At 47.5% G+C, this 24,408-nt stretch overlaps 1 protein-coding gene across 1 annotated transcript in view; it reads left to right on the plus strand.

Moving 5' to 3' along the window:
* Nucleotides 1-5,852: 5,852 nt before the first annotated feature.
* Nucleotides 5,853-24,408, plus strand: part of LOC117074122 (GON-4-like protein) — a 36,805-nt gene continuing 18,249 nt past the window's right edge. Inside the window, 3 exon segments of the mRNA XM_033195335.1 lie at nucleotides 5,853-6,645; nucleotides 6,648-7,564; nucleotides 9,049-9,291. Of these exon segments, the coding sequence (XP_033051226.1) occupies nucleotides 6,195-6,645; nucleotides 6,648-7,564; nucleotides 9,049-9,291 (1,611 nt within the window). The 5' untranslated portion in view covers nucleotides 5,853-6,194.

Raw genomic sequence — 24,408 nt, forward strand, 5'->3', positions numbered from 1 at the left:
GTGATCTGCCCACCTAAGCCTCCCAAAGTGCTGGGATTACAGGCATGAGCCACCACACCCCACCGAAGAATGCTGTTTTTATGTCAACCCATCAGGATTAGCAAGAGATGCCCCCTGAAAATTAGCTAACGGGGCCTCTAAAATATAGTAACAGCTGTCCGAGTCATGGGGCTTCTAGTCAAGGGCACTAAGTTGGGCTTCATGGCTACTTCCCTTAGCTGGCACATTATTAACAATTATACTTTCATTGACCATGTTTTGAACCATGTTTGTTAAATCTTTTAACTAAATGTATTTTTTCTCACCTAGAGGCCATTAAGCTTCAAATGGTCATGCAGCAGGGCTTCTATCCAGGTAACAATGCCAGCCCCAGCCATCAAGAAGTCATCCTGTCTCCACTAGACAGAGCAGGGTGAGAGTTCCATGGTCCCTAGTAGGTAGGGACTGTGTCCCAAACAGCATGAAGCAGTTACAGAAGAAAGACTCAGTCCCTCTGCCTCCTATAAATATTTATAGATATTATGTCTCTCAAGGGGGAATGAGGCAGGAGAATAGGGTCTGGAGACAGGGAGCCTTCACTTTAGCCTCTGATTGGTCGCAGGCCAAATCTTCATTTGCGTAGGGTGTAACTTCACTTCAGCCTCCAATTGGTCATGGGCCACATCTTCATTTACAAAGGGTGTAACCAATAGGAAACCTCTAAAGTGTACTTAAACCCCAGAAGATTTTGCAACTGGAGTGCTTGAGCCACTTGCCCAAGCCTGCTTCTGCTCTGTGGAATGTACTTTAACTTCAATAAATCTGTGCTTTCATTGTTTCGTTCATTTGGTACTTTGCTTGTGCATTTTGTCCAATTCTCTGTTCAATATGCTAAGAACCTGGACAACTTGTAGTCAAGACCCTCCACTGGTAACACTCTGAGCATGATATTTGTGATGACATCAAGAAAGAACACACTGTGGAATTAGACACTGGCTCCCCAAGTGAGGAGTTGAGCAGTGCTAGAGAGGTAAAGAAACAGACAATCTTACAGAAGGAAGAAGAGAGGAGTCAGCCAACAAAACCCCTTCTTCTTCTCAAGAACCCCCAATGAAGGAAACTTGGGGGGAGATGAGAGCAAAAGATCACCAAATAATGCTTCATCCTCCATGGATCCTGAAGTGAGGCTTAGTAGCCCACCAGGGAAGCCCAAAGACTCATCCAGTGTTGATGGTCAGTTAGTGGGGACCCAAGTTGGACCAGAAACTGGAGGAGAGAAAGATGGACCAGAAGAAGAGGACTTTGATGACCTCACCCAAGAAGAGGAAGATGAAATGTTACCAGCTTCTGAGGAATCTGTGTTTTCTCTCCCAGAACTCCAGGTGAGAGCTGGAGAATATTCTCAAGTATTTTGTGGACTCAGTAATATGTTTAATTTATTGATATGCCACCTGCTTGCTTGCTGCACTATAGATAGGCCTAAAATCATTTGTATTTGATTTGTGAATGCATTAGGGGACATGATTGTGAGGTTGAGGTGAAATGAGATGGAAAGGATGAAATTTTACTGATTATATTAAACTCATTTACACATTAAATTCAATCACCTGACCACACTTTAAATGCCTTAAAAAATAGTAAATAGGGGCCGGGTGCGGTGGCTCAAGCCTGTAATCCCAGCACTTTGGGAGGCCGAGACGGGCGGATCACGAGGTCAGGAGATCGAGACCATCCTGGCTAACACGGTGAAACCCCGTCTCTACTAAAAACTACAAAAAACTAGCCGGGCGAGGTGGCGGCACCTGTAATCCCAGCTACCCGGGAGGCTGAGGCAGGAGAATGGCGTGAACCCGGGAGGCGGAGCTTGCAGTGAGCCGAGATCCAGCCACAGCACTCCAGCCTGGGTGACAGAGCGAGACTCCGTCTCAAAAAAAAAAAAAAAAAAAATAGTAAATAGGGCCGGGTGCGGTGGCTCATGCCTGTAATCCCAGCACTTTGGGAGGCTGAGGCCAGTGGCACCTGAGATTGGGAGTTTGAGACCAGCCTGACCAACATGGAGAAACCATGTCTCTACCAAAAATACAAAATTAGCCGGGCATGGTCGTGCATGCCTGTAATCCCAACTACTCGAGAGGCTGAGGCAGGAGAATTGCTTGAACCTGGGAGGTGGAGGTTGCAGTGAGCCAAGATTGGGCCATTGCACTCCAGCCTGGGCAACAAGAGCAAAACTCCGTTTCAAAAAAAAAAAAAAAAATAGTAAATAGGCCAGACTTGGTGGCTTACACCTGTAGTCCCAGAACTTTGGGAGGCCAAGGTGGGCGGATCACGACACGAGGTCAGGAGTTTCAGACCAGCCTGGCCAACATGGTGAAACCCTGACTCTACTAAAAATACAAAAATTAGCCAGGCATGGTAGCATGCTCCTATAATTTCAGCCATTCAGGAGGCTGAGGCATGAAAATCCCTTGAACCCAGGAGGTGGAGGTTGCAGTGTGCCAAGATTGCACCGCTGCACTCCAGCTTAGCTTGGGTGATGGAGTGAGACTCTGTGGCAAGAAAAGAAAAAAAAGAGGCACATAAATATGGGCTAAGGCAAAAGAAAACTATTTTCAGGGTAGAGAAGAAGTGCTTAGCTTTTAGCACAGTGCCTAGGACATAGAAAGCATTCTGTATATGTTGGATGAGCAGATGCTTATTGTCAATGGTTTTAGTTCAATTCTCATCTTCATTTATTTTATTTTATTTTATTTTTGAGATGGAGTCCTGCTCTGTCCCCCAGGCTGGAGTACAGTGGTGGCATCTCAGCTCACTGCAAGCTCCACCTCCCAGGTTCACACCATTCTCCTGCCTCAGCCTCCCGAGCAGCTGGGACTACAGGCACCCGCCACCAAGCCTGGCTAATTTTTTGCATTTTTTAGTAGAGATGGGGTTTCACCGTGTTAGCCAGATGGTCTCGATCTCCTGACCTCGTGATCTGCCTGCCGTGGCCTCCCAAAGTGCTGAGATTATAGGCCTGAGCCACCGCGCCCAGCCCATTCTTTTTTTTTTTTTTTGAGACAGAGTCTCGCTCTGTCACCCAGGCTGGAGTGGCACGATCTCTGATCTCAGCTCACTGCAACCTCCACCTCCCAGGTTCAAGCAATTCTCCTGCCTCAGCCCCCTGAGTAACTGGGATTACAGGTGCGTGCCACCATGCCTGGCTACTTTTTGTATTTTTGTAGGGATAGGGGTTTTGCCACGTTGGCCAGGCTGGTCTCAAACTCCTGACCTCGTGATCCGCCCGCCTCGGCCTCCCAAAGTGCTGAGATTATAGTCGTGAGCCACTGCACCCAACCTATTTTTTTTTTTTTTTTTGAGATGGAGTCTCACTCTGTCACCCAGGCTGGAGTGCAGTGGCACGATCTCTGATCTCAGCTCACTGCAACCTCCACCTCCCAGGTTCAAGCAATTCTCCTGCCTCAGCCCCCTGAGTAACTGGGATTACAGGCACGTGCCACCATGTCTGGCTAATTTTTGTATTTTTGTAGAGAGAGGGTTTTTGCCATGTTGGCCAAGCTGGTCTTGAACTCCTGACCTTAGGTAATCTGCCCACCTCCAAAAGTGCTGGGATTACAGGCGTGAGCCACCACACCTAGCCTTCGTTTACTCTTAAAATTGAACTTTCTCGGCCAGGCACGGTGGCTCAAGCCTGTAATCCCAGCACTTTGGGAGGCCAAGACGGGCGGATCACAAGGTCAGGAGATGGAGACCATCCTGGCTAACACAGTGAAACCCTGTCTCTACTAAAAAATACAAAAAACGGCCGGGTGCGGTGGCTCAAGCCTGTAATCCCAGCACTTTGGGAGGCCGAGACGGGTGGATCACGAGGTCAGGAGATCGAGACCATCCTGGCTAACACGGTGAAACCCCGTCTCTACTAAAAAATACAAAAAACTAGCCGGGCGAGGTGGCGGCGCCTGTAGTCCCAGTTACTCGGGAGGCTGAGGCAGGAGAATGGCGTAAACCCAGGAGGCGGAGCTTGCAGTGAGCTGAGATCCGGCCATTGCACTCCAGCCTGGGCCACAGAGCGAGACTCCGTCTCAAAAAAAAAAAAAAAAATACAAAAAACTAGCCGGGCGAGGTGGCAGGCGCCTGTAGTCCCAGCTACTTGAGAGGCTGAGGCAGGAGAATGGCGTAAACCCGGGAGGCGGAGCCTGCAGGGAGCTGAGATTCGGCCACTGCACTCCAGCCTGGGCGACAGAGAGAGACTCCGTCTCAACAACAACAAAAAAAAATTGAACTTTCTCAGGCTCTCTCTTTTTTTTCCCCTTCTCTTCTAATGCCTTTCACACCGTCATTTGCTTAAAAGGAAGTTTTCGTGTGTCCAAGGTATAGATTACGATGCTGTCTTTGCAGCTGTTGAGCAGGAACAAATCTTACATAAGATTGCTCTGAGCATCTGCTTCCTTTTCTCTCTGTGACCTAAACTCTCCCCATCCTGGCAACCAGATGGAGATCATCAGTTAGAAAATATTGAATAATTGTAAAATCTTTAAATAGAGATTAAATTTGAAATGTACAAGTAGGCCGGGCGCGGTGGCTCAAGCCTGTAATCCCAGCACTTTGGGAGGCCGAGACGGGCGGATCACGAGGTCAGGAGATCGAGACCATCCTGGCTAACATGGTGAAACCCCGTCTCTACTAAAAATACAAAAACTAGCCGGGCGAGGTGGCGGCGCCTGTAGTCCCAGCTACTTGGGAGGCTGAGGCAGGAGAATGGCGTAAACCCGGAGGTGGAGCTTGCAGTGAGCTGAGATCCGGCCACTGCACTCCAGTCCGGGCGACAAAGCGAGACTCTGCCTCAAAAAAAAAAAAAAAAAAAAAAGAAATGTACAAGTATTCAGCATATGCTATTTATATATGTGTGTTCATGGATGTTTGTGTATGTGGTTGTGTGTGTGTGTGTGTGTGTGTGTCTCGATCCACCACCCACCCCATTCACCAGCCTGTCAGATGACAGTGTTTCCAGAAGGAATGTAACTCATGCGCATTTTTTTCATGTTAAGTTTTATAAGAAGACCAAACAGCTGCCAGGCTTAGTAAAATGCTGTGAAGAGATCCAGCCACATCAGTGGAAGCTACCTATAGACAGAGAAGACACCGGCTCCCATTCTAGTTAAAGGTACAATCCTCTTCCTCAAAGTCTGTGGGAGGCAGAAGGTCACTGAAAGTTCTGAGAGAATATCAAGGGCTTCCTTAATTGACTAATGCTTTAGTTGTAGAAGTAGGACTTCAGAAATCTTCCTCATTCACCTTTCTTCCCTTACTTTTCTGCCCTTCTCTGGGTGATTCTACAACATTTTCAAAATAATAGGTAAAATAATCATTTGCTAAAGGAAATTCAGAGAAGAGTTTCTAAAGTATATAATTGGAATGTGGTCTTTGTAGATTTGATATGCAGAGAGACTTTTCTTGGAAAGATGCCTTGAGCTTGTCTGAGGTCCCTAAAACCTAGAAAGCCTAATTGTTTTTCCCCAATTTTTTGTTGTTGTTGTTTTGTTTTGTCTTGAGACAGAGTTTTGCTCTGTCCACCCAGTATATGGTGCAATCTTGGCTCCTCGCAACCTCTGCCTCCCAGGTTCAAGTGATTCTCCTGCCTCTGCCTCCTGAGTAGCTGGGATTACAGGCACATGCCACTACACCCAGCTAATTTTTATATTTTTAGTAGAGATGGGGTTTCACCATGTTGGTCAGGCTCGTCCTGAACTCCTGACCTCAAGTGATCTGCCCACTGCAGCCTCCCAAAGTGCTGGGATTACAGGCGTGAGCCACTGTGCCAAGCTTCTTTTTCCCAAATTCTGACATATGCTGGATCAGAGTGTTCTTGTTTCCAATAGGCCAGACTGCCATCCATCCAGGAAGAACTGTGGCCCATGGCTGATGGTGCTAGAGAGGTAGGACACGTGACTGGAACCACTGAGCTCAACTCAGATCGAAGCCTAGAAAAAGACAATTTGGAGTTGGAGAGTGAAACTCGGTACCCACTGCTATTGCCTAAGGGTGTGGTCCTGAAACTGAGGCCAGTTGCCACCTGTTTCCCCAGGAAGGCTTGGAGACAGAAGCCTTCATCAGTCCTGAAGCCCCTCCTTATCCAACCAAACCCCTCTCTCCAACCTAGCTCCAACCCTGGGAAAACACCAGCCCAATAAACTCATTCAGAAGCCCCACCGAGCAAAATGGTTGTCCAGATTCCGCACCTGATCCAGCCAGCCACTGTTTTACAGACAGTTCCAGGTGTCCCTCCACTGGGGGTCAGTGGAGGTGAGAGTTTTGAGTCTCCTGCAGCACTGACTGCTATGCCCCCTGAGGGCAGGACAAGCTTCCCTCTGTCTGAGTCCCAGAGTTTGCTCTCTTCTGCCCCTGTGCCCAACGTAATGCTGCCCTCCCTTGCCCCTTCTAAGTTTCAGAAGCCATATGTGAGACGCAGACCCTCAAAGAGAAGGGGAGTCAAGGCCTCTCCCTATATGAAACTTGCCCCTATTATCCACCACCCTGCATCTGTTATCTTCACTGTTCCTGCTACCACTGTGAAGATTGTGAGCCTTGGCAGTGGCTGTAACATGATCCAGCCTGTCAATGCGGCTGTGGCCCAGAGTCCCCAGACTATTCCCATTACCACCCTCTTGGTTACCCTACTTCCTTCCCCTGTCAATTGAACCAGCCCCTTGTGGCCTCCTCTGTCTCACCCTTAATTGTTTCTGGCAATTCTGTGAATCTTCCTATACCATCCACCCCTGAAGATAAGGCCCGCGTGAATGTGGACATTGCTTGTGCTGTGGCTAATGGGGAAAATGCCTTTCAGGGCCTAGAACCCAAATTAGAGCCCCAGGAACCATCTCCTCTCTCTGCTACTGTTTTCCCCAAAGTGGAACATAGCCCAGGGCCTCCACCAGCAGATGCAGAGTGCCAAGAAGGATTGTCAGAGAACAGTGCCTGTCGCTGGACTGTTGTGAAAACAGAGGAGGGAAGACAAGCTCTGGAGCCGCTGCCTCAGGGCATCCGGGAGTCTCTAAACAACTCTTCCCCTGGGGATTTAGAGGAAGTTGTCAAGATGGAACCTGAAGATGCTCCAGAGGAAATCAGTGGATCCCCTGAGCATGACATTTGTGATGACATCAAAGAGGAGCATGCTGTGGAATTGGACACTGGTGTCCCAAGCGAGGAGTTGAACAGTGCTAGAGAGGTAAAGAAACAGACAGTCTTACAGAAGGAAGAGGAGAGGAGTCAGCCAGCTAAAACCCCTTCATCTTCTCAAGAGCACCCTGATGAAGGAACCTCAGGGACAGATGTGAACAAAGGATCATCAAAGAATGCTTCGTCCTCGATGGATCCTGAAGTGAGGCTTAGTAGGCCCCCAGGGAAGCCAGAAGACTCACCCAGTGTTGATGGTCAGTCAGTGGAGACTCCAGTTGGGCCAGAGACTGGAGGAGAGAAGAATGGGCCAGAGGAAGAGGAAGAAGAGGACTTTGATGACCTCACCCAAGATGAGGAAGATGAAATGTCATCAGCTTCTAAGGAATCTGTGCTTTCTGTCCCAGAACTCCAGGTGAGAGCTGGAGAATATTCTCAAGTATTTTGTGGACTCAGTAATATGTTTCATTTATTGATATGCCACCTGCTTGCTTGCTACACTATGGATAGTCCTAAAGTCATTTTTATTTTATTTGTAAGACATTATGGAACATGATTGTGGGGTTGAGGTGAAATGAGATGGAAAGGATGAAATTTTACTGATTATATTAAACTGATTTACACATTAAATTGAATCACCTGACCATACTTTAAATGCCTTAAAAATAGTAATAGGCTGGGCTTGGTGGCTCATGCCTGTAGTCCCAGCACTTTGGGAGGCCAAGGTGGGCGGAACACAAGGCCTGGAGTTTCAGACTGGTCTGGCCAATGTGGTCAAACCCCATCTATACTAAAAATACAAAAATTAGCCAGGTGTGCTGGCGGGTGCCTGTAATACCTGCTACTCAGGAGGCAGAGGCAGGAGAATCGCTTGAGCCCAGGAGACAGAGGTTGCAGTGAGCCAAGATCATGTCATTGCGCTCCAGCCTGGACAACAGAGCAAGGCTCTGTCTCAAAAAAAAAAAAAAAAAAAAAACTAGTAAATAGTCATGGTGGCTCATACCTATAAATCCCAGCACTTTGGGAGGTCAAGGCAGGCGGATCATTTGAAGTTGGGAGTTCAAAACCAGCCTGACCAACATGGAGAAACCCTGTCTCTACTAAAAATACATCCACCCCTGAAGATAAGGCCCTTGCTCTTGAGCACCGTTCTCTGACATCAAGAGCACCCTGATGAAGGAACCTCAGGTTCACAAAGTTAGCTGGGCGTGGTGGCGCATGCCTGTAATCCCAGTTACTCAGGAGGCCAAGGCAGGAGAATCGCTTGAACCGGGGAGGCAGAGGTTGCGGTGAGCGAAGATTACACCATTGCGCTCTAGCCTGAAAACTATCTTCAGGTTACAGAATTTTGTAAAAGGAAACTTCTTCCCCTTTTCTACTGTCAGGCCAAATGTCAGTTATCACTGGGATTTCTTTTTTTTGTCTTGTTTTGTGTGCTGTTTTCCTTTTTTTTTTTTTTTTGGGATGGAGTCTCACTCTGTCTCCCAGATTGGAGTGCAGTGGCACAATTTCAGCTCACTGCAACCTCTGCCTCCCAGGTTCAAGCAATTCTCATGCCTCAGCCTCCCAAGTACCTGGGATTACAGGCATGTGCCACCATGCCTGACTAATTTTTGTATTTTTAGTCGAGATGGAGTTTCATTGTGTTGGCGAGGCTGATCTTGAACTCCTGGCCTCAAGTGATCCTCCCACCTCGGCCTCTCAAAGTGTCGGGATTACAGGCATGAGCCACTGTACCTGGCCCATTGCTGGGATTTCATAACTCAGGGAATTCCCCTCTGACAGCTGTGGTGGGCTCCCCATTGTTTAACTTCAGATTACCCTGATACAGCTTTGTGCTGTTCTGCAATTCATGAACCACTAAGAGCCATTATAAGTACTCTTTGGAGGGTTTTACAGGAAACAATGGAGAAACTGACTTGGCTGGCATCTGAAAGGCGCATGAGTCAGCAGGGTGAGTCTGAAGAAGAGAATTCTCAGGAGGAGAACTCTGAGCCGGAAGAGGAGGAGGAAGAAGAAGCAGAAGGAATGGAAAGCCTGCAGAAAGAGGATGAAATGATGGATGAAGCAGTTGGAGACTCAGCTGAGAAGCCTCCTTCTATTTTTGCCTCATCTGAGACTGCTCCAGAAGTGGAAACCAGGGTAACTCCACCAGCTGAGTTAGGCAAGCCTATACTGAGGGACCAGTCTCACTTAACCTCATTGTCTAGAGGACAGTGTGCAGAGTGGATAGCTTATAAACAGGTGGAGGATTTCCAGAGGAAACCTTCTGGATCTCTTCTGCAACCCCCCACCCCCAAAACACGTTTAATGTGTTATCTTTGTGGAGAACAGATACTCAGAATTTTTTTTTTGAGATGGAGTTTTTGCTCTTGTTGCCCAGGCTAGAGTGCAGTTTCGTCATGATCTCACCTCAATGCAACCTCCACCTCCAAGGTTCAAGCGATTCTCCTGCCTCAGTCTCCTGAGTAGCTGGGATTACAGGCACGTGCCACCATGCCCAACTAAATTGTTTTCATAGTTTTAGTAGAGACGGGGTTTCATCATGTTGGCCAAGCTGGTCTCGATCTCCTGACGTCAGGTGATCCAACCATCTCGGCCTCCCAAAGTGCTGGGATTACAGGCGTGAGCCACAGCGCCTGGCCTACTAAAAAAATTTTTTTTGTTGTTCTTTTTTGAGACGGAGTCTCGCTCTGTCACCCAGGCTGGAGTGCAGCGGCCAGATCTCGGCTCACTGCAAGTTCCACCTCCCGGGTTTACGCCATTCTCCTGCCTCAGCCTCCTGAGTAGGTGGGACTACAGGCGCCCGCCACCTCACCCGGCTAGTTTTTTTGTATTTTATTAGTAGAGACGGGGTTACACCATGTTAGCCAGGATGGTCTCGATCTCCTGACCTCGTGATCTGCCCGTCTTGGCCTTCCAAAGTGCTGGGATTACAGGCTTGAGCCACTGTGCCTGGCCTCAAAAATTTTTAATTTGATTCTCATCCGTTGTTAGATTTGTATTAGCTTCGTTTTCTTTCTTTCTTTCTTCCTTCCTTCCTTCCTTCCTTCCTTCCTTCCTTCCTTCCTTCCTTCCTTCCTTCCTTCCTTCCTTCCTTCCTTCCTTCTTTCCTTCCTTCCCTCCCTCTCTCCCTCCCTCCCTCCCTCCTTCCTTCCTTTCTTTCTTCCTTTCTTTCTTTTTCTCTTCTTTTTTTTTTTTGAGACGGAGTCTCGCTCTGTCACCCGGGCTGGAGTGCAATGGCACGATCTCAGCTCACTGCAACCTCTGTCTTCCAGACTCAAGAAATTCTCAGGCCGGGTGCGGTGGCTCAAGCCTGTAATCCCAGCACTTTGGGAGGCCGAGACGGGCGGATCACAAGGTCAGGAGATCGAGACCATCCTGGCTAACACGGTGAAACCCCGTCTCTACTAAAAAGTACAAAAAACTAGCCGGGCGAGGTGGCGGGCACCTGTAGTCCCAGCTACTCGGGAGGCTGAGGCAGGAGAATGGTGTGAACCCGGGAGGCGGAGCTTGCAGTGAGCTGAGATCCGGCCACTGCACTCCAGCTTGGGCGACAGAGCGAGACTCCGCCTCAAAAAAAAAAAAAAAAAAAAAGAAATTCTCCTCCCTCAGCCTCACGAGTAGCTGGGATTACAGGAGCCCACCACCACATCCGGTTAAGTTTTGTTTTGTTTTGTTTTGTTTTGTTTTGAGATGGAGTTTCACTCTCGCTGCTCAGGCTGGAGTGCAGTGGCACAATCTTGGCTCTCTGCAACCTCCACCTCCTAGCTTCAATAGATTCTCCTGCCTCAGCCTCCTGGGTAGCTGAGATTACAGGTGAGCACCACCACGCTAGATTTATTTTTGTATTTCTTTAGTAGGGATGGGGTTTCACCATGTTGGCCAGGCTGTTCTCAAACTACTGACCTCAGATAATCTATTCCCCTCGGCCTCCCAAAGTGCTGGGATTATAGGCGTGAGCCACCGCACCCGGCCTGGTTCATTTTCTTGTACTGGTTCTTAGCTCATCGGTCATGTGTGGGGCTAAGACCCATGTTTGTTTCAGGAAACACTGCTTGTTCCTCCTCCAGACATAGTCTCTCAAGAGCACTACAGAAGCCACACTTGCTCTTTAGACTTCCTTTCTCAATATGAAGTAGCTGATTATCTTGTCATCCCAATTAAGGCAGTTACACTGTAGACTCTGCGTAGAGCTGACTTGACAGACTTACTTCGCATACCATTTTCCCAACAACCTTTTCCTTGACTTGCTCCATAATATTGAATAGGATTTGGCTGGGGTGGTGCATGTGGTGGATCGGGAAGATCAGGTGTTGCAGGGACACAGTTTTTCATGTGTGCTATAAGGAGACAGCATCAAAGCTGCTGGAAAAAGCTGAAACAATCATAGAGCTTGCAACAAGTGGGAAAGTTGGGGTTGGGCCAGCAAGGACACCTACAAGCTGCTGTTGCAGTATAATGAGGACATTCTTGAGCAAGATCCCCTCAGGTAGCAGAAGGACTTGGCTTTTGCCCAAGCTTGTCTGACCAGGGTAGGCAAATGTTGCTCCCTGTTACTGCCAGTCTCTATGACTATGGCTGCTTCTCCTTCAAGGGATGTGTTTTAAAAAATAAAGTCTGTTTTTCAGGGTACAGCCTTTTTACGCCTCTGCTTTAGTTTTTCTGGCTAAAGATATCTGTGAGAGAACCACAGGAGAACTAGAGTTCAATCATAAGTATGTTTATTGTTAGTACCCACCACTGAGAGGCTAGCTTGCTTCAGGTAGACAGCAAGGGAGGGGTCCCCTGAGAGCCCCCAACCCATGGGTTAAGTGCCTCATCTTCACATAATATAAAAAGCAGTCTGGAAAAAAAAATCCAACTGCAGGCACCAATAAGGGAACTAGCACAGGGGGTTGTGTCTGGAGACATGCCCACAACTGCACAGATAGGAGAACCTCCAGCCCACTTATAAAAACTTGCACAAACCTCTCACTCACTCAGATAAGGGAACAAGGCCAGACATAGAAATGCCTTTTTCCTTTGTATAATCAGTGGGCTCCCAGGAGAATGTTTCTGCTTTTGTGGGCACGAACACAGTGGGCTCTGGTGGGTTCTGATGGGCACTTTCCTTTCAATTTTGGACTATGAGCCTGACTTCTATGAATCATCTCTTCAGGTCCTGATTGGTCCCAGGCGAAGGTCCCAGGCCAAGCTTTCACTTCAGCTACTGAAAGGTCCTGGGCCAAGCTGAGTAGCTCTTATAAATCTTCACTTCAGCTCCTGACTGGTCCTGGGCTAAGCTAAATCATGCTTTCTGTAAGACAGCCAACAGACTAAGCATATTCCTTCCCCTTCCTAGTCTGTAAAAACCCCAGACACCAGCCTCATAGTGGGCAACACATTCAAGCCCCCTTCTCCACTGCAGAGAGCTTTCTTCTTCAACTTATTAAACTTTTGCTCCAACCTCACCCTTGTTACCATGCACCTTTATGTTCTTGAACATGAGACGAATAACTCCAAGTACTATCTCAGACAACAAGAGACTGCTACATCTTGTTGCATTGGCAAGACTACAACATATTCTGGAGCATTGGCTGGGAATATAGGGATTAATCAGAAGGATGAATAGGAGCGGACCTTTAACTCTTTACTTTCCAAGGCTTCTTGTCCTCAGTTTTGTCTCCCAAAAGCAAACAAAACACTGGCCTCCTGTCAGCCATTTTAAAACAGTTAGCATGGCTGCCAGCCATAAGACTCAGCAGACAGGCTTGCTGGAGAGGACTTTGGCAATCCCCATTTGCCCTTGGGTGTTGGGAATTTTGGCTCTGTTCCCAATTCAGTTTCCTTTCACAGAGGGCCTAGCCATCATGTGGAATTGGAAGGAGGTCCTAGAGCAGCTGAAGGTTCCTGGCTGAGACTACACATTGGTGTTACCTGAAGGTCCTTGACCTAACTCTGGTCACTGACAGCCTGTCAGGGCATCAGCACAAGGTCTTCCAGTCTTTTTCTATTGCATTATTTTCCTCCCTTCTTTTCATGGCTATCATGTTTCCTATCCCTTCTTTGTTTTTGTTTTTTTTTTTTTTTTTTTTTTTGAGACGGAGTCTTGCTCTGTCGCCCGGTCTGGAGTGCAGTGGCCGGATCTCAGCTCACTGCAAGCTCCGCCTCCCGGGTTCACGCCATTCTCCTGCCTCAGCCTCCCAAGTAGCTGGGACCACAGGCGCCCGCCACCTCGCCCGGCTAGTTTTTTGTATTTTTAGTAGAGACGGGGTTTCACCGTGTTAGCCAGGATGATCTCGATCTCCTGACCTCGTGATCCACCCATCTCGGCGTCCCAAAGTGCTGGGATTACAGGCTTGAGCCACCGTGCCCAGCCAGAGTTTTACTCTTGTTGCCCAGGCCAGAGTGCAATGGCATAATCTCAGCTCACCATAACCTCCACCTCCTGGGTTCAAGTGATTCTCCTGCCTCAGCCTCCAGAGTAGCTGGGATTTCAGGCATGCACCACCATGCCTGGCTAATTTTGTATTTTTAGTATAGACGGGGTTTCTCCAAGTTGGTCAGACTGATCTCGAACTCCCAACCTCAGGTGATCAGCCCACCTCGGCCCCCCAAAGTGCTGGGATTATAGGCGTGAGCCACCATGCCTGGTCAATTTTTGTATTTTTAGTAGAGACAGGGTTTCACCACGTTGGCCAGGCTGGTCTAGAACTCCTGACCTCAGGTGATTCACCCACCTCAGCTTCCCAAAGTGCTAGGATTACAGACGTGATCCACCATACCCAGCCATCCTATCCCTTCTTTGTATGCAATGTTGCGGGTGTTTTTACAGTCTAGGAATATAATCTTGCTGGATAGAGTCAGTTGGTGCCTTAGTAATTAGCACTGTAATTCAGTGAATTGTCTCTGTGGTTTTCTTGAAATAGGGGTATTCCAAGACCTGGATCTGAACACCTATTTATCTCCCAATGATAGCACTCAGTTGGAAGGGGGTTATTTCTCCCCAAGAAACTATCCCCCACTTTATTAGGCTGTTTCTTTACCCATGTGAGAAGCCAGCACTGTCCAGGAGAACTAGACCGCCTGTCCATAAAACAAGTTCATTTTCTTCTGCTGGGAGGCATACTGTGGGGACAGCCTGTCAAACCCCAAACCTCTCTTTATAACTATTGTCTGAAAGAATTTGGAGTCAGTTTTTCCCAAGCATTTCTAATCCTACAGTGCCACATAGTGGAATGGGATTTTTCTTTGTGGGGAGCCTTGTTAACTCTTTGTCCAAAACTTACAGTTCCTCAATTATTTTCCCTCTTGTGTCCCATTATCAGTGATCAGGCCCCATGCCCTATTTGTAGACAGGAAAACTATACTTCCCAGCACCCAGGAGGAAGCCATCCTGGCAAGACAGAATTAGCCTCAATACTGTCCCCTAAAAGGAAGGACAGCCATTCAATCCTTACGTTATTTTGAAGCACCTGTTCTGCATCCAACAACACTGGGATGGGATTCAAACAAAAAGGGATTTTATGTTTGGAAGTCAATCTGTCCCATTCTCTGGAATTCTGATGTTTCTCTGGGGCCATAGTAAGGGAAGCCAGAGGTAGTGTTAGGACACATTCTCCATTACAGAGACTCTGGGGTACCTTGGGAGCCTTTTGGGCTGAGTTGGTCTAGGAAACCAACAGTGTGGACAGCTAGGGCTTTGTGCAGGTGAGCGTGAATAGTTCTGCTGACCAGCTCCTCTGGATGCATGGGTGAAGGTCATGCTTCCATTCATGGGTAGCATCTATGATAATAGCCAGGACCCAAAGGATGCGGAGGAAGGAGGAGAAGGGGGATCCCATGCCTCTCTTTCCCTCCACCCTTGGTCATACCAAAAGCAGGAAAGGGAGGGAGGGATGCCTTATATCCCTTCTCTTTCTAGATGGGTAACAAACTGTTGCGGGAAGTCAAGGACCCCGAACGGAGGGACTGGCTGGAGCCATGGCAGAAGAACATAAATTGTGAAGATTTCATGGACATTTATCACTTCCCTAATGATACTTTCATGATTTCTTATGCCTGTCTTTATTTTAATCTCAATCCTATTATCTTCGTAAACTGAGGATGTACGTCACCTCGGGACCACTGTGATGATTGCATTAACTGTACAAATTGATTGTAAAACATGTGTGTTTGAACAATATGAAATCAGTGCACCTTGAAAAAGAACAGAATAACAGTGATTTTAGGGAACAAGGGAAGACAACCATAAGGTCTGACTGCCTGCAGGGTCAGGCAGAATAGAGCCATATTTTTCTTCTTGCGGAGAGCCTATAAACCGACATGCAAGTAGGGAAGATATCACTAAATTCTTTTCCCAGCAAGGAATATTAATAATTAATACTCTGGGGAAGGGATGCATTCCTGCGGGAGGTCTATAAACAGCCGCTCTGGGAGTGTCTGTCTTATGCGGTTGAGATAAGGACTGAAATATGCCCTGGTCTCCTGCAGTACCCTCAGGCTTATTAGGGTAGGGAAAAACTCCGCCCTGGTTAATTTGAGGTCAGACTGGTTCTCTGCTGTCAAACCCGATTATCTGTTGTTTAAGATGTTTATCAAGACAATATGTGCATAGCTGAACATAGACCCTTATCAGGAGTTTTTGATTTTGCCCTTCGCCTTGTGATCTTTGCTTTGCCCTTTGCCTTGTGATCTTTATTGGCCTCAGAAGCATGTGATCTTTGTTCTCCTTTTTGCCCTTTGAAGCATGTGATCTTTGTGAACTACTCCCTCTTCATACACCCCCTCCCCTTTTGAAGTCCTTAATAAAAACCTGCTGGTTTTGCAGCTCAGGTGGGCATCACTGTCCTACTGATATATGATGTCACCCCCGGAGGCCCAGCTAAAATTTCTCTCTTTGTACTCTTTCTCTTTATTTCTCAGCTGGCCAACATTTATGGAAAATAGAAAGAACCTACATTGAAATATTGGGGGCGGGTTCCCCCTATAACAAACCATCTGCAATCTGCACTCTCCTCGAGTGCATGCTGAAACACTGGAACTCCTTTGATTTTGAGACTCTAAAGAAAAAACAGCTTATATTCTATTGTACAAGGGCATGGCCATCTTACACACAGGAGGTCTGGCCTCCTCAGGGAAGCATTAATTTCAATACCATCCAACAACTAGATCTTATTTTGCCCTGTGAGACAACCCACATCTTTGTAAGTGTTGTAAAATTAACCCTTCCCTCTTAGCAGCCATATCAGGCAAGCCTACAGAATATAATTCCCCAAAGTCAGAGAGGCAAACCCTTGAGGAATCCTCTAATGCAACTTCTCAGTGCCCTAACTGCCTCCCTTATCTGGGGCCCCCAATAGCCATATCATCAGCCCCTCCAGCTATGCTACCCAAAAAGCCGCCAACTTCGCTGTTGCCTTTGCAGGAAATGCTGAATGGACATGGTGCTACTAAGTTTCAAGTCCCTTCTCATTGCAGGACCTTAGACAAATAATGGGATACCCAGGCAAGTTCTCTGATGACCTTCATAGATATATACAGGCTTTCTAAAATCTAACCCAAGTGTTTGATCTTACGTGGAGAGATGCTATGCTACTTTTATGCCAAACCCTAACTGTTGCAGAGAAACAGGAATCCCTACAGGCAGCAGGAATATTCAGAGATGAACAGCATGTCTCCTATAACCAGTCAAAAGAAAAACCCAATCAAAAGGGGAAATGGGGTAAAAAAGAGACAAAATCCCCTTTCCCAATAGGAAGAGAAACTATGCCCCTTTAAAACCCTAATTGGGGCCGGGCATGGTGGCTCATGCCTGTAATTTCAGCACTTTGGGAGGCGGAGGCAGGTGGATCACCTGAAGTTGGGAGTTCGAGACCAGCCTGACCAACTTGGAGAGACCCCGTCTCTACTAAAAATACAAAATTAGCTGGGCACGGTGGCGCATGCCTGTAATCCCAGCTACTCGGGAGGCTGAGGCAGGAGAGTTGCTTGAACCCTGGAGGCAGTGGCTGCAGTGAGATGAAATCGGCCCATTGCACTCCAGCCTGGGTAACAAGAGCAAAACTCTGAAAAAAAACAAAAAACAAAAAAAACAAAACAAAACTCTAATTGGAGTCCTGGTGAGCCCATAGATGAGTGGAAAAGAAAACACTTTCTGATGTGCAAGCCTTTTAAGGCCTGCAAAGAATCAGAACCAAAACTCTTAATTACTCAAAACTGTCCTTGTTGAATCAGAAACCAAATGAAAATCTCTCAGTCTTTTTGGAAAGGATGTAAAAAGCTTTAGTGAAACACACCTCCCTGTCTCTCAATTCAATGAAGAACAGGTTCATTACTCAGGCAGCCCCTGATAGCAGATGCAAGTTGCTGAAACAGGCCCTGTCCAAAGATCTTTCTAGTTTTTGTCACCCTCAAGTTGAAACTTTGTAGTACGTAAAGACACTCTCCTCTGTGCAGCAACCAAGGAGGTCTCAGGAAGGTACTAAGGCTCTCCTCAATTTCATAGCTGAAAGGGAATATAGGGTCTCAAAATCTAAAGCTCAGCTTTGTCAAACTTCAGTAAAGCATCTGGGTCTGGTCTTATCAGAAGGGAACAGAGCACCAGGTAAGGAAAGGATTAAGCCCATTTCCTTTAACAGTTAAGAGTATTCTTAGGCATTACTGGATTTTGCAGACTGTGGGTACCTGGGTATGGTGAAATAGCTTTCCCTTTATACCACCTCACAAAAGTAACTCAAGCAGCTAAAACTCACTCCCTAACTTGGGAACCTAAAACTCAAAAGCCTTTAACCAGTTAAAGCAAGTTTTATTTAATGCACCATCCCTCAGTCTTCCCATAGGGAGGGCATTTAATTTCTATGTATCACAAAGGAAGGGAATGGCCCTGGGAGTTTTAACTAAGGCTCAAGGTTCAGCTCAACAGCCAGTGGTTTACCTAAGCAAGGAACTTAGCCTGGTGGCAAGCAGTTGCAGCAGTGGCTTTGCTGGTGCCAGAAGCCACTGGGTTAAACATGGGGAATAATTTAACTGTTTGCACCCCACATAGTATAGCAGACTGTTGTCCTCTAAGGGAAGTCTCTGACTAACAGGAAAATTGCCTCATCAAAAATCAAGCTTTGCTGCTAGAGGAATCTTGCAGTCCAGTTGAAAACCTACCCTTGCCTGAACCCAACCACTTTCTCCCACAGGAAATTGGAGAACATGAACATGATTGTGAACAGATAGTGGTACAAACCAGTAAAAGAAATGATAAGGATTGGCTGGGCACCGTGGCTCACGCCTGTAATCCCAGCACTTTGGGAGGCCAAGGCGGGCAGATCACGAGGTCAGGAGATTGAGACCATCCTGGCTAACACGGTGAAACCCCGTCTCTACTAAAAATACAAAAACTTAGCCAGGCATGGTGGTGAGCACCTGTAGTTCCAGCTACTCAGGACACTGAGGCAGGAGAATGGTGTGAACCCGGGTGGCGGAGCTTGCAGTGAGCTGAAATGGTGCCACTGCACTCCAGCCTGGGCAACAGAGCGAGACTCCGTTTAAAAAAAAAAAGAAAGAAATGATAAGGATCACTGTTTATATTCTCTGTAAAGTTTTGATTAATGAAAAAGGATTTTCATGAAGAGCACTCAGCTTAATTGACACTGGGTATCCAACCTATAGGTATGTTCAAAAGTCCTTTATGTTTTTCTCTTCATAAATCTTGTTTTTCTGGAAAAGGCTTTTTTTCCTCTGTCAACTGAATTACTTTTTCCCACTCTGTCTTGCCATTCTTAGTGCATGCATGAAAGGCCCTAGGATGACTTCTGGTGGCCTGGGACTCTTTGGGAAAACAGACAAGATGCCAGAAATCCCATTTTAGAAAAAAATATCTGTTTTCCACATGGAACCCCTGGAATCCCTCTTAAAATCTGTTTTTGTCTCCCAACTATGCATGTTTATTAGGCTCCAAAACGACATGCTTTTCTAGCCCTGTTCCTAAAAAGCTCCATCCCAAGCTGCTGGATCTTTTTCTGTCTATATAGTTCTATATGAGTTATGTGTGTGATGTCTATTAAAAACCCCTCTAATTAATTGACTTAAAGAAGGATAAGTGCTTGGATTAAATTTTTTTTTTTTTTTTTTTTTTTGAGATGGAGTCTGGCTCTGTTGCCCAGGCTGGAGTGCAGTGGCCGGATCTCAGCTCACTGCGAGCTCCGCCTCCCGGGTTTTATGCCATTCTCCTGCCTCAGCCTCCGGAGTAGCTGGGACTACAGGTACCCGCCACCTCGCCCGGCTAGTTTTTTGTATTTTTTTTTTTTAGTAGAGACGGGGTTTCACCATGTTAGCCAGGATGGTCTCGATCTCCTGACCTCGTGATCCGCCGATCTCGGCCTCCCAAAGTGCTGGGATTACAGGCTTGAGCCACCGCACCCGGCCGATTAAATATTCTTATAGGGATAATGAAGGCTGTGGTACCTTTCAGTTCATGTGACTTTAATTTTTTTTTTTTTTTTTGAGACGGAGTCTCGCTCTGTCGCCCAGGCTGGAGTGCAGTGGCCGGATCTCAGCTCACTGCAAGCTCCGCCTCCCAGGTTTATGCCATTCTCCTGACTCAGCCTCCCGAGTAGCTGGGAATACAGGCACCCGCCACCTCGCCCGGCTAGTTTTTTGTATTTTTTAGTAGAGACGGGGTTTCACCAGGTTAGCCAGGATGGTCTCTATCTCCTGACCTCGTGATCTGCCTGTCTCAGCCTCCCAAAGTGCTGGGATTACAGGCTTGAGCCACTGAGCCCGGACGACTTTAATTTTTGAAAAATAAAAACAGCCTTAAAAATTATTGGGAAAGTGTAGATATCTTCAAGATCTAAATGTGTGGTCTAAATTATGCAGTGTGGGGAAAAGAAAGAGAGATCAGCCTGTTACTGTGTCTATATAGAAAGAAGTAGACATAAGAGACTCCATTTTGTTCTGTATTTGAGATACTGTTAATCTGTGACCCTACCCCCAACCTTGTCCTTGCAAGAGACGTGCTTTGGTGAATCAAGGTTTAACGGATTTTCGGCTGTGCAGGATGTGCTTTGTTAAACAAGTGCCTGAAGGCAGTATGCTTGTGAAAAGTCGTCACCACTCTCTTAATCTCAAGTACCCAGGGACACATACACTGCCAAAGGTCGCAGGGACCTCTGCCTAGGAAAGCTAGGTATTGTCCAAGGTTTCTCCCCATGTGATAGTCTGAAATATGGCCTCGTGGGATGGGAAAGACTTGATCATCCCCCAGCCCGACACCTGTGAAGGGTCTCTGCTGAGGAGGATTAATTTAAGAGGAAAGAAGGCCTCTTGGCAGTTGAGATATAGAAAGCATCTGTCTCCTGCCTGTCCCTGGGCAATGGAACATCTCCGTGTAAACCCCGATTGTATGTTCTATTTACTAAGATGGGAGAAAACTGCCTTAGGGTGAAAGGTGGGACTTGCTAGTGCAATGCTGCTCTTTATGCACTAAAAAGGTTTATGGAGATGTTTGCATATGTATATCAAGGCACAGCACTTTTCCTTAAACTTATTCATGTCACAGAGATCTTTATTCATATGTCTTACTGCTGACCTTCTCCCTACGATGATCCTATTATCCTGCCACTTCCCTTTTTCTAAGATGGTAAAGATAATGATCAATAAATACTGAGAGAACTCAGAGACCTGTGCCGGCGTGGGTCCTCTGTATGCTGAGCTCCGGTCCCCTGGGCCCACTTTTTCTTTCTCTATACTTTGTGTGTCATTTCTTTTCTCAAGTCTCTCGTTCCACCTAACGAGTAAGAAGTGGAAAAATACTGAATATCAGAGGTCAGAAAAGTCAGGAAACTCCCCTTAATGCTAAAACAACAAGGTTATCTGGAAAGTCCCTAGCAGGGCAAGCAGCCGTTTGTGGTTTGGTCAAAGGGCGGGAACCAATGAACAACTGACTAATGTTTAACTTTAAATGTCAGCCAATTGTAAACCTACAACTGTAAAAATCCCCAGTGACTCTGTAACTTGCTGTAACTTGTTTGTGTCTGACTATAAAAGACGGCTGAACACCGAGCTTGGGGTCTCTCCCTAGGATCTGATACCTAGCTGGAGGGAACCGAGTTCAAACTCGAAATAAAGCGATCCCTGCCGCTTGGCTTTGTCTCTGGACTGTGGTGGTTGCTTTCGGGTCATTGCGGGTCTGGGCATTACATCTTGGGGGCTCGTCCGGGATTGCCCCTAAGCCCACCAGACCCCAGGCCAACGGGTCATCACAAAAGTGAGTAAGCCGGCTCTGTTTATATGTTGTCTGTCTGCCTCTGAATAATCCCGCGGGGTCTGTATATGAGACTGATCTAGTCCTGGCGGACACGCTATAGGTCAGTCAGTGGAGGCCGGTGGGAGACGTCCTCCAGTACTCATCTGGGGCTCTGTATTCTGTGGCCCATCTGCTTCTGGTCGGGTCCTAAGCCCGAGATGCGCTAGCGATCAATACATCTTGGTTGTTGGAAGTTATCTGTTGCTCGCCCCTTACTAATTTACCTTGATTTACAGGAGCTTCGGAGCCAGTCCTGTACCAGGCACTAATATCCCTTACCACCCATCTTCTATCAACAGGACTTCCTCGGAATGGGCAACTCCCAGACCACACCACTTTCTCTCCTTGTCAATAATTTTAAAGATGTGAGAGCAAGGGGACATGATCTCAGTATAGAACTTAAAAAGGGAAAATTAATAACCCTCTGCCACTCTGAGGGGCCCACCTTTGGCGTAGGCTGGCCAGCCAACGGAACTTTTTGCCTCCCCATTATCCTCCAGGTAAAATCAAGGGTTTTCCTGCCAGGTCGTTTGGGACACCCAGATCAGATCCCCTACATTTTAGTCTGGCAAGATCTGGTGGAAAATCCGCCCCCGTGGCTAGCTCCCTTTCTGCTGACCTCTGAACCCTGTAAAACCCTAGTCGCGCAACCAACTGGGACCACCAAAAGACCAAAAACTCCAACTGCCCCCTTGCCCCCTGTGTTGCCTGACAGCCAGGACCTCGCATCCTTGGAACCCCCGCCTTATCCTCCCCCTCCCGGACCCCATGCCCAAGCCCAACCGGCCGCACTCCCAGGAAGCCATGAGGGCCGAGAAGCGGCTGCGGCGCCAGGAGAAACTGAAAGTGAACATGGCTCGGGAGGGCCGGCAGGGCGAATGCGCGGGCGTGTCCAGCGTGAGGCAACTCCACGAGTTCCCGATTCCACTGTAGCGCTCCCCTTAAGGGAAATAGGACCCCCCGATGACACAGGTAACCCTAGACTCCAGTATTGGCCATTCTCTACCAGTGACCTGTACAACTGGAAGACTCAGAATGCCCGGTTCTCTGATAACCCCAAGGACCTAACAGCCCTTCTAGATAGTGTCATGTTCACTCATCAGCCCACCTGGGATGACTGCCAACAGCTCCTCCGCATTCTGTTCACAACGGAGGAATGGAAGAGAATCCAGGTAGAGGCTAGAAAGTTGGTTCCTGGAGATGATGGTCCACCGACTGCAAACCCCGACCTCATTAATGTAGCATTTCCCTTGACCAGGCCAACGTGGGACTACAATACAGCAGAAGGTAGGGGAAAGCTACTCGTTTATCGCCAGACTCTAATGGCGGGTCTCCTGGCTGCAGCTCTCAAGCCCACTAATTTGGCTAAGGTATATTCTGTTTTACAGGGAAAGACAGAAAGCCCCGCTGTTTATCTAGAAAGACTAATGGAAGCCTTTAGACAGTATACACCTATAGATCCAGAGGCACCTGAAAATCAGGCAGCAGTCATTATGTCCTTTGTCAACCAGGCGGCCCCAGATATTTAAAAAAAGCTACAAAAATTAGAAGATTTGGAGGGAAAACAGGTCCAGGACCTCCTTCGCATAGCACAGAGAGTTTACAACAACAGAGATGCTCCAGAGGAAAGACAAATTAGGGCCACTGAGAAAATGACCAAAGTCCTGGTGGCGGTTGTCCAAAAAGAACAACCACCGCCAGGAAGCACCCAATCCACGCATGCCCCTAGGCGCAATCTGAGTAAAGACCAATGTGCATACTGTAAAGAAATTGGTCACTGGATAAAAGACTGCCCCAAAAAGAAACAGCACCAGCCAGGCCAAGGACAATGGCAGCCCAAATCTATGCCGATACTAGTTACCCAAGATACAGACTAGGGGAGACGGGGTTCGGATCCCCTCCCCAAACCTAGGGTAACTTTACAAAGTGGAGGGGTCCCCGGTCCAGTTCCTGGTCGATACCGGGGCACAACATTTGGTCTTAGTCAAGCCCTATGGAAAGTTATCTTCCAACTCCTCCTGGGTTCAAGGGGCCACAGGAACCAAGAAATATCCATGGACAACCCAGAGAGCAGTAAACTTGGGAACCAGGAAAGTGTCCCATAGCTTCTTGGTCATCCCTGACAGCCCTTGTCCCCTGTTGGGGAGAGATCTGTTGACAAAAATGGGGACACAAATCCATTTTCAACCAGAAGGGCCCAAAGTGACTGACTCCCAAAACAGGCCACTATCTGTTCTTACCGTAACTCTAGAGGATGAGTACCGGCTTCACCAGGGGTTAACGCCTCCTAACCAAAATATAGACTCCTGGCTCCAGAACTTCCCGGAGGCTTGGGCAGAAACAGGAGGGCTAGGGCTAGCAAAGCACTGTCCCGCCATTTTTGTTGAGCTTAAGCCTGGGATGGACCCTGTTCGGGTGTGCCAATACCCAATGGCCCTGGAAGCCAAAGAGGGAATTATACCACACATCTGCCGACTCCTAGATCATGGAGTCCTATGCCCCTGCCACTTACCATGGAACACTCCGCTGCTACCAATACAAAAACCCAACAGTAAAGAATATAGGCCAGTACAAGACTTAAGAGAAGTCAATAAAAGGGTAATGGACATACACCCGACGGTGCCAAATCCATACACCCTCCTGAGTACCTTGAGTCCTGAAAATCAATGGTATACTGTTCTAGACCTAAAAGATGCTTTTTTAAGCCTGCCTTTAGCCCCTAAAAGCCAGGAAATTTTTGCCTTTGAGTGGACAGACTCTGAGAGAGGCATAAGTGCCCAACTGATGTGGACCAGACTGCCACAAGGATTCAAAAACTCCCCAACTCTGTTTGATGAAGCCCTCCACGAAGACTTGGGTGAGTACCAACGCCAACACCCCAGTATAACTCTCTTGCAGTATGTTGATGATCTCTTAATAGCAGCAACGTCCCCAGAGGCCTGCATCCAAGGAACCAAAAACCTCCTGAAAACCTTGGG

The sequence above is a fragment of the Trachypithecus francoisi genome, unplaced genomic scaffold (genome assembly GCF_009764315.1).
Source record: "Trachypithecus francoisi isolate TF-2019V2 unplaced genomic scaffold, Tfra_2.0 Lachesis_group5, whole genome shotgun sequence".
Taxonomy (NCBI): Eukaryota; Metazoa; Chordata; class Mammalia; order Primates; family Cercopithecidae; genus Trachypithecus; species Trachypithecus francoisi.